This window comes from Camelus bactrianus, chromosome 24 (assembly GCF_048773025.1).
Source record: "Camelus bactrianus isolate YW-2024 breed Bactrian camel chromosome 24, ASM4877302v1, whole genome shotgun sequence".
Classification (NCBI taxonomy): domain Eukaryota; kingdom Metazoa; phylum Chordata; class Mammalia; order Artiodactyla; family Camelidae; genus Camelus; species Camelus bactrianus.
This window is the reverse complement of record NC_133562.1, coordinates 11,297,600-11,308,551: the sequence shown is the minus strand read 5'-3', so window position 1 is coordinate 11,308,551 and position 10,952 is coordinate 11,297,600. Positions and strand designations below refer to the sequence as shown.

Sequence of the window (10,952 nt, the reverse complement as noted above, 5' to 3'; positions counted from 1 at the left end):
TAATGTATCTAGAAGACAAAGGTAGGGGACTTTTGTATTCCTTTGTACCTATGAATCTTGGACACTATAAGCAGTTGCTGCTATCTTAATTTTCAAAATTATTTTCCATTTCTCCCATACATGACTCTCATAATCAGCTGACCTGGATATTCACATCCCTAAAAGTACTTTATATATATATATGTATTTTTTTGCTTTTCAATCCTTTCCCTTAGAAGGCCTAAGAATACATGACTTACAAAATCTCCCCCCCCCCCCGCCCAAAAAAGATAAATTCTATTTACAAACCAAAAACAGACTCATGGGCATAGGAAACAAATTATGGTTACCAAAGAGGAAAGGGCAGGGGAGGGAGCTTGGGATTAACAGATACATATTACTGTATATAAAATAAACAAAGACATCTGCATAGTACAGGGAACTATATTCAATTTCTTATAATAACATATAATGGAAAAGAATATGAAAAGACATGTCTGTATATGTACAACTGAATTGCTTTGCTGTTCACCTGAAACTAACATTGTAAATCAACTACATTTTAATAAAAAATAAACATTAAAAAAAAAAAGGATCCACCAAAACCAAAAAATCTTACCCATTCTTTTCATTGCTTAGGTCAAATTTTATTTCTTCTGTGAGAGAGTAAACACAATTGTTCCCTTTGGAAGTAATATACTTTTTCTTAAAGGCACCCATGAGAATCTACTATTTACACTTCTCCTAAGGTGGAGTGTGTGTTGCTTTGCATTATCAGTGTTTATGTATAAACAGTCCCTGTCCTGGAGAAGTCCTCCAGGACATGGAGTATCTTATACATCTGAGTTCCCCATAGCGCCCCATATACAGAAAATTATTACAAATTTGACAAAAGAGTATTTTGTGTATCAGGCATCCTTTAGGAATCACTCCCAGGAACCTCACATTGAGGTCATCCCTATTCTTATCCATTTATTACTTTTAAATGAAGACTATCAATCTTACAAAAAAGAGCTCAGAGTGATCCGACATTCAGGTTGGCTTCCAATCCTAGTGTTCATGGTAGAAGGGTGCTTGCTGTCAGTGAAACTTTGTAATCACAACTGGAATACTCAATTCTCTCCCTAAATGATTTCTTCATCTTTCCTTCTACCTACCTTCTCCCAGAGGAAACCTCTACCCCTCTGGTTGCTTTTCACCAGGACTGTTTGGAAGAGGAACAGTGAACACATACTCAGATGAGACTGGATTCTTCTAGTGAAGTAGGAAAATTTACAAAACAGTAAGAAAACCTGTGACTAAATCTCTCAAGGAAAAATTCATACATTGTTTTCCCAAAGATTACAGCAAGATACTACTATGACCCTTGGCCTGGTACATAGTATACATTGAATTAAGAAGAATGGGAATGCAGAAATGGTAACGGATAGATCAGCATGCTGCCAGATGCAAATAAAGGGGGAACCTACAACTGTGTGCCTGTGTGTATACAGGCTATGACCGGAAGGAGATACAAGAAACTGGTAAAAGCAGGTGAACCTAGGGAGGAGAGCATGGGACCGAGAGTCTGTAAGAGAATTACCGTGGGAGACCCCGTTACACAGTGGGAATGTTCACCATATCTACAACAGTTCCAACTAAAGATTTAAAAATAATGGTATGACTTCCTTACTGCTTTCAAACCTGTAAGAAACTTAACAGGCAAAGCCACAAACATTAGAATTACTGTTTAACGGCTCCGCTACAGTATCATACCTTTCTTCTTCTGGCCTCCCATCCTCAAATCCCAAATGCAATACATCAGAATTTGCATGAACGTGATGATAGTTAAATAAGACCCTAGGTTCATCCATTCAGCTAGTGACTTTCATCAACACAACCCCGTACTGGGAGGCGGGAAGGAGGTGCAGTTATGCCATTCAGAACTAATACAATTGTAACAACCATTACCAACGTACAGTGTTCATATATACGTCGTGTTTATATATGTGACATACTGTTCTGAGGGCTTTACCTATCAAAACTCAATCAATTCTCACCACCATCTCACAGGTAGGTACCATTCTTTGCAGATGAGGAAACAAAGGCAGAGAGGTTAAGTAGTTTACCCAAGGTCATACAATGGTAAGAGGCAAGACTGAGATGAGCAGCCAGGGAGACACTGCCTCAGTACCACTGAAATAAGAGGACTTGGAAAGATATCAGCCTGGCCTGATTACGTCATCTGTCCCTCTCACCTAACCAGTCAGTGTCCACATACATGGTGGCCAACATTTTAGGTTTCTTGCATGCACAACAGTCTCTCAATGTTTCCCAAAAGAAAAATACGGCAAAAGTATTCTACTGAGGACCAATTTTCCAAGTGGTGAAATAACCACAGTGAAAATGGAAATGCACCAAAGCCAGACGACTGAAATGCATGTGAAAATATTAACAGGCGGTAAAAAGTCAGAGAAAAAGATATTGGTATTAGATGTAAATTGCCTAAAAGTTAAAAAAAAAAAATTGTTTCAGTGCAGCAACGCATATGAAAGTATCTGAAAATATAATAACGCCAAAAACAACAAAACAAAAACTGGTTACTAGGTCATACATAAACATAGGGCACATTATAGTTTTGTTTCCTGAAGGAAGAATCACTGCGTCTTGTTGAGGTTAACGTTCTATAAACACTTAGTTGGTTCATTGTTCAACTAGGCATCAAGTCCAACTTGATCAGCATGAGATCTTGGTTTCTTATTTTTCTAAAGAATGTGCCCTAATATTACTTTTACATTTTGCTGTAACTATGACATAACTAGTGTAAATGGTTTTAATTCTAAATAAAGTTTTGTCAAAATTCCAATGAAACAAAATTTACCTCAAAGCAGATTTCAGGAAATAAAAGTTTTAAAAGGATGTTAAACTTTGCTTCTCTTAAGAGAATCTTTAAGAGCTTTTCAGAAAGAAACAATTTAAGAGTTCCATCAGTCATATTACAGTTACTGGATAAAATGGTGAAATTTACATGTAGAACATACCTCAATCAAGTTGCTTTAAAAAGAAGTAAGTAGAGAATTTCTGGTATTTTCCTTTTACCGTTCATCACTCAAGATAAATATTGAAGGCAGAGGGTCTCAAATTTCAACACTTAAAGGGATCAGACAAGGGAAGGTAAACTTATGCCCCCATATCTAAAGGGGACAGCCAATTACTGGCTCCAGCAGACTGTCATACAAACAGGTGCACCTAGTGATTCCAGATCTTCCAATTTTTCGAAAGAAGTGGAAATATAGATTTCTATGAATTAAAGTATCGGCCGCACTGTGTGAGTCACAGAGAATGCATTTATAGATCAAATCTGCCCAAGGCCCCCATTCTGCAAACTGAGTGGAAGAATATCTTGGGTCCACTGTTTGCTCTTTTGTATATGCCTCAGGACACAAAGTTTAAAAATGAATATTAAAAATAAATTTTGAAAAAGAATACCTTCGTAAAAAAACCTCAATGGGCCAAGAAAAGCTTTTGTAATGAATATGTGAAGCATGCATTGTAAGTCAAATACCATGCAAATTTACAACTGTTTCAAAGAAAAGCGATATAGGAAGTTGGATCTGAAGTGAGGTTCTGGAACCCATAAATGCTGACACTCCAAAGTAAGTACCAATCAGAGCCAAGAAAGATCTACTTCCAGATAGATATGACCCATTGCCCAGGCCCCAACTTCAGCGGCCAACTTCTAGAGATACTGGTTTTCAAAGTCAGAGACTGAGCAAAGTTAATCTTATAATAAAATAATTATTTTAATGAAGTGTTGGAAATAACTTTAAACATCTGATCAATAAGATTATACACAAATATGGGAGTGTGCTGCACTTTACAAAAAATAAAGCTAAGCATTTAAATATACAAAAACAACTTCAGGTATAGATCTCTTCTTAAAGGACTCTTTTATCATATACATAATTTATAGCATTTTACATGATAACTTGCTGAAACCAAAAACGTGGCCAATGTAAAACTTACTACAGTATAGAATATGGCCATAACAGTCCCGATGGGAAGAATAGGATGGAGAATAGCATACTTGAGGTTTCTCTTTTCCCCCTGAATTCTTTTTCTAAGCACAGCTTCCCCCCCCCCTCTTTTTTTGCCTTATTTGGAGGCTTTACTCATTCTTTTAATAACTAAGTTATTATTTTTTTTTACCAGCTACATGCCACAAAAGTGGAATTAAAAAAAAAAAAAAAAAAAAAAGAAGAGTTTGCTTTGCAAAATGTCAGCTTCCTCCCCAGAGGAGAATATATAACATGCTTTTCATAATATATTTAGAGCCAAGATTTCCAAGAGTAAGATGCTGACATAACCTTTTGAGTATAGGACCCAAAATGGAGTCCTGTTGCTAAAATTTATCATCAATTAGGATTTTTTTAAATGCAACAAGATGCTTAAAACTTAGGGTAACTAAAAGAGTTTTTAAAAGTACCCTTCTTAAGATTTAAAGCAATACACAAAACAAAAAATAACTTCTTCCTTTTGAAATACTGTAATTTGGAAATGTTTGATACATTTTTCCTTCTTGATTGGGCTGTGATGTTCTCCCATCAATGAAACATGTAGTTGTTGCTCTGGAGTTCCAGTTCCACCACGGCCCTTCTCAGGCACATGCAGCACATTTCCTGATTTATGATTCCATTTTCATATTCCTCCCATCAGTTTGGACGCAACATCCCATCATCTCTTCCAATACTCTCCATCTTTTCCATTTTTCAACGAGGTATATCAGCAGCTTCAGTTTTAAGGTCTCCTTGACAAGATGTCCCCTCACTTGGTATCAGAAGCAGCGTATGGTCATGTGAACCAGGGAACAGCAACCTCAGGCACAAACTATCCCCATCTGTCTCAGTTTTGACAACACCAGGACTCAGCTGACCAAAGCCACCACAAGCCCTAAGCTGTGGCTTGTCACCTTCAACTACAGAAGGTGATTATCATAATTAGCTCAGCAATTTCTGATTCCAGCCCAGAAAACCTAACACTTTATGAGTCAGGTTCAGCATGGGATGAAATACATACAGTTTCTTGGTAAGCAGTGACTCTTCCTTCCTCTTGCATCTCAATGCAGGCTGTATTAGGGAAAGACATCTTACCTGTTAACAGTCTGGCAAATGAAGCAGGCAGTAACAAACAGGGTCTTGCTATAATTAAACACATAGGTAGGCAAATGCCTACCTGTGTAAACTGTATTTCACAACCGATTTTCAGAAGACAACGCTGACTCCTAGTCATTAAGAACCCCCACGGGATACATAAGTAAGATTTAATAAAAGTTTATAACTGTAAACAATGGTCTTCCCTATTGGTGACTGTTTTCTAGAAACTGAAATTTCAGGACAGCGTGGCAACGCTCTTCACGTCTTCTTTGGCAGTAAATAGCAAGGACGTGGCCGGAGAGGGGCGAGGTCACTTCAGAAGGGCCAAGTACAGAGCTCGGGAGTACTTCATCTCCCTCTCCTGCTCCATACAGAAGATCAGGTCCCTGAGGCAGACTCTCGTGATTCTTGGACGAAGCAATTGTTTGGTGGCTGTCAGGTTAGATGCCCCAGAAGCAAAAAGGTTGTCTTTTAAGCCCTAAATAAAATAAATGGAGAAACAAGTTTAAAATAAGCAGTCTTTCATAAAGGGAGAACCCGTCAATTCAGCGAGAACCCACTACCCACGAGCCCCTGGGTTAGGTGCTGGAGACAATACCACAATGCAGCTCGAGCCTGTCCTCCAGCAGCCCAGACTGCCACCACACCGCGTTTATGACCTCACTCATTCTCTCTCACCTGGGCCACGGCCACAGCCTCTTAACTGCCTTCTCCACTCCGTTCTTTGCTGCACATCGCAGGGCAGACTGTCCTCCTTAAAGGTCTTAGACAAAACTTTCGGGAGTGATCGATGTGGTCATGACTTTGATTGTGGTGATGATTTCACAGGTGTATATATGTATGTCATACTGTACACTCCATATGTGTGCAGCCTTTCATATGTCAATTACAAAAGTAAAAGTAAAAGCCTTCCATGGTTCAGATCCCACCACTCCATGTGCAAAATCCTTTCACGGTGCCTCACTGTCCAGAGTAACTACCTGAGCACTTGCTACAGTTTGAGAGCTACGTTAAGCACCTTCCACGTGTTATCTCTTTTCCTTTATATAACACTGCAGCAAGTTATATGGGTGCCGTCCCCATTTATCAAATGAGGAAACTGATGAAGGTCACCAGCAAAACTGAGCTGGGACTCAATTTTTGATCTGATCTAAAGTGAATGCTCTTAGTCTCTTCTATATTATACATCATATCAGGTACAAACTCATCATCTGCCTTCCCTTAGCCTTACTTCCCGCTGCCAAGATCAGCCAAAAGCCATTCAACACCTATCTACTCATCCTTTAAGACCCATTTCAAATGTGTCTACTTGCCCTCCATTCCCTGCAAGAATTCTCACTGTGGCAACTACTTAAGTTTATTATAGTAATTTGTGTATGCTACCATACCACCATCAACACATACCCACTAGATCAAATCCAATACTCCTGCATTAATATAGTTTTCTGTATATCAATATATCTCCACACCACTATTTTATAAAAAACAGATTGGAAGAAGAGAGGAAAAACACAGAATACTCAAACAAAGGATAATTTGGCAAAAATGAATCCTTTATTCTCCTTTTTTTTTTTAACCACCATACTTTGTTTCAAAAACATCTCAATTTGATTGGCAAACCCTCCTTTCTCCACCCGAAAGACTTACACAAGGAAAGATATTTACACAAGAAGTAAATCTTCCGGTTTCATTACTATCCTTTTATAACTATCAATTTTTAATTACTCTCAATATTTTTTGTTTTGCTCTGTTTTATTTTAATGGAAAGTAAGGAAATCTTCTTTAATGTCTCCAAAACACTATGGTCAAAACAAGTCAACTTAATTCCATACGTGTTCACAGAATGACTGGGGGCATTTTATCTCACAGTCAAATAAAATTTCCTTCAAAGATGCTATTCTCTTTTGAAGGGATATGACATCATAATCACATTTCTATACTCATTAGGTTAAACTTGTTCAAAAGCATCCATGGAACAAATTTTGGGAAGTCCACGTTTTAAAAAAACAGACAAAGAGATTATTCTTGGCTGCACAACTGCCTGCCTGCTTCTTCTAAAGCCTCTCTAAGGCGCAGAGCTGGTCTCTCATCACCTCTGGCAAAGGTGTTGCTCAAGAATGCAATTTGTACAAACGCAAGTGCCAGCCCCATAGCTTCGGCTGAGCATGGCCGTCAAGCCCCAGCACACCACTTTCCCTGCTGACAGGTGTAATCTTAACTCTTACAAACTACCACCACCATCAAAATATTCTCATAAGATTTTTACTGAATAAGCCCACTAACTCAGTTTTGGAACACTGGATAAAAGGGACACATTAGGAAGAAAGTTAATAAAACATATCACGGGCACTGCATGGCAATTTTGTCGTATACAGGAATTATCTGTTTAAAACTATGGTACTTTTAACTAGACATTTTTCTTAGCCGAAAATTAGACATATATTATGCTAAAGCTGAATCCATATATGTTTACAAATGTTTCCTACCAAGAGTTCACCTAAAATCACTCATTTAGTGTTTTACATGAATTTTTAAATTAAATGGCTAGATGGATACACTTTGCCTTGGCAATTTCACTTCTATGTAAATATCCAGAAATATGTCATGTGTTTACCAAAAGACATGTATGAGAATGTTTAGCACTACTATTCATAAAAGCCCGAAACTAGAAATAATCCAAATGCCCATTAAGAGCAGAATAAACTAGAATATTCATACAAAGGGAATACTACACAGCAGTAACAAACTGAGTACCATGGATAAATGTCACAAAAATCTTAAATGAAAGGATTCAGATACAAAGGAATACATACAGTTTGATTCCATTTCTATAAAGTTCAAATCCAGGTAAAGCTCTAGAAGTTGGGATGATTCCCCTTAAGGGAGAAGAGAGGTGATCAGAAGAAGCTAGGAGAGGTTTTCTGGGATTCTGGCGATATTCCCCCCACCCCTGCCTCTCTTTTTTGACCTGAGTGCTTGTCTACATGGGTGTGTTCATGCTGTGAAAATTCAGTGAGCTTATTCATGATTTGTATTTACTTTTGTACATACTTGTCTGCATTGATGTTATACTTCAATAAGAAAATTAAACTGCTATCAAAAAAAAAAAAATCCTGTGTAGGTAGGAAATAAACGGGAACAAAGAGGAAAAAGAGGAAAGAAAATAGGCAAAATTGTTTAATAGAAAAAAAATTAAGGAGACCTAATCATCTGGGTAAGGAACAAAGAGGTCACAGTTCATGTCTGTCATGTGACAAGCCCGAAGGATCCAAGGGAAAGAGCTGTATCACAGCTGCCAGCACAGGGTTGAAAAGGAGGTCATTCCAACAGGATGCAGCAGAAGGCCCGAGGCAACGTTATAAATGAAACAAACCCCAAGGGACATTCAGTAACCCCACAGACATGCCTTTTATAATGCACAGCTTTACGAAGGTGATAGCATTCTCTTCCTCCAAAGAGTGACTGGCTCAGAGAGTCAATCTTTCTTAAATTTAGGTACAAATATACAGCGTTTTTATTCCTAAGCTTATGACTTGGGAAAATCCATAATTTGACTTGTCAGCTGGCCAGAATAATCAGCTACCTCTCAATTATTGTGGCAAGGAGGGTGGAATGTGCATGGGTAACTGAGAGCCACACAAACTCAAACCTGCCTTCACCATCAGTTTTCATTTTCTTCCTCTCCCAGTCCTTTCCCCAAAGTTGCCTAGGACTGATTTCTGACTACATGCACAGTCAATGCCAAAGAACACTAATGTAGTTAAGAGACCAGAATTTGTAAGAAGGAAAAAAAAGACTCTTGGGACAATGTACTATTTGTTTCTGAAACAGAGGGTTTTCCTAATTGACCTTCTATGTGAAGATATTCCTTAATCTGCATTCTTCACTTAGATTGAAAAAAAGCTAAAATAGAGGATGAAATTCAATGAAGATGAAAGAAATAATTCACTTACTAAGTGTACAACAAATGTTTTTGGAAGTGTAACCAAACCAAGATATAAACATTCTTTGACACTCCCAGGTCGATTAAGTTAGCCTTCATTAAATTGTTCAATTATATCACTAAACGAAGTTTCATATTTTTATAATGAAACTTCTGAGGAACTCTTTTTGCTCTAATAAGAAAAAACTGAACACTATCAGCTACTAATTTCACAGAAATAACACCATTTTAAGAATGACACTAAGTAATTCAAATAACCAGTTATGCACATTTCCCCCTCAACCTAATAGAACAGGTGCTGTGAAGTAACACCTTTAAAAGCATCTCTACTTCTTTTTTCACTGTTTCCTTAAATTATGCTACTGCTATACTGAGAAGCAGAAATAACATCCTTCTGAGCCCAGGGGCCTCATGAATCTGGCTGAGGGTCTCAGTGATTTCAAAGGGGCCTCTTGTTTCCAAGAGCCACCATGCAAAGTCACTTAGCTTCATGCTAGTCCATGTGTTGATTCAATTCAAAAGTTACCTGGGTTACAGGGCACCTACTGTGGACAAGAAACTGTTCTGGCAGCATAAGATACACAGGAGGACTGAACAGTGGTGAACACAGGTTGTCTCCTCCATAAGCAACCTCAGACAAACTACTTTAACCTCTCTGTGCCTCAGCTTCCTTACCTGCAAAACAGGGACAGTTACCATAATTATCTCATAGGGTGGGCTTGAGCATGAAATGACAATGCCTGGCATACAGTACATACTCTATAAATGTCACTCATCAGTTGGGAGGCATTGAAGGTTTATAAACAGGAAACAAAAAGCCAAAAAGCAAAAACAAACCAAAAACAGGAAACAGTATAATCCTAGTTCCAGATCTTTCCTTCCATCCCCTAGTTACATCTAATTAGACTTTCCTGCCCATCCCCGTTTCTCTAAGTCCTAGCTAATTTAAAGAAATAATTTGTCCTGCCACACTTACCTTGTCCCTCCCAGTGAATTTTTTTTAATTTTAGTTGAGCTTTGAATACTTAAAGCTAAAAAGTAAACTAATGGGCATTTCAAACATATGGCAGGTGCATGAAGGGTGTATCCTGGGACAGCAAGGTTTACATAAGCCCTTCAAATCTAATAGTGTTCTGCTCTACAGAGCCAACCAGGCTTATCAATACTGTCTCCAGGAGCTGATGCCCACCTCTTCCATTCTAGTCCCTGAATCACTAGACCAAGAAAACACAAATGTATCCCTGGGTCTTAGCACTTAATTAGGAACAAAAATTGGGCATTTTTAATAGACAGAGGCAAAGATTCATTACATTTCTCAAACTTTCTACTTGATTTTATGCTTACCCCCTGTCACCATGGCAGGTCTTAAAGGATGACTCAAGTCAAACTTAGGGAAAAAATAATTAGACATGGGGCCTAGGGGATGGGGAAGAAGAACTGGCTCCAGAACAAAACCTGAACATCCTCTAAGTCTTAGAAGCAAGGGTAAATAAAAGTGCCCCGGATGCCTGGCCTAGTGTAACAGGTACACTGAAAATTTCTGTTCTGAAAACCTGAGCTTCTAAGCCTTAAGGGCAGCACAGAGTAGAAAATACTGAACTGAGAGACTGACTGCCCTCTGCTGGTCAACAAGCAGAACTTCTGAAGCAACAGAACTCCCACCTCTTACCACCTTCCTTTCATCCCTTTATTTCAGAATACTGACAACCTTGCATGTTAACTTCTGCCCTAAAATTTTGTCACCTCTAAGTATCTGTGTTTCAACAGTCTTTTAGAGAAGCAATATGTCTAAGCAGACTGATGTGATACGCAGTCATGGGCTTTGAGTTCTAGTTGTGCAATTACAAGAGCTATAAATACTGGCTGTTCTATGCTAATGACCATCCCCCATCTTTATC

General features: G+C 38.3%; 1 protein-coding gene across 1 annotated transcript in view; it reads right to left on the bottom strand.

Moving 5' to 3' along the window:
• Positions 1–3,742: 3,742 nt before the first annotated feature.
• TAF4B (TATA-box binding protein associated factor 4b) overlaps positions 3,743–10,952 on the bottom strand; it is an 83,974-nt gene continuing 76,764 nt past the window's right edge. Inside the window, exon 15 of the mRNA XM_010969031.3 lies at positions 3,743–5,589. Coding sequence (XP_010967333.1) covers positions 5,422–5,589 — 168 coding nt within the window. The 3' untranslated portion in view covers positions 3,743–5,421. The remainder of the gene's footprint in view (positions 5,590–10,952) is intronic.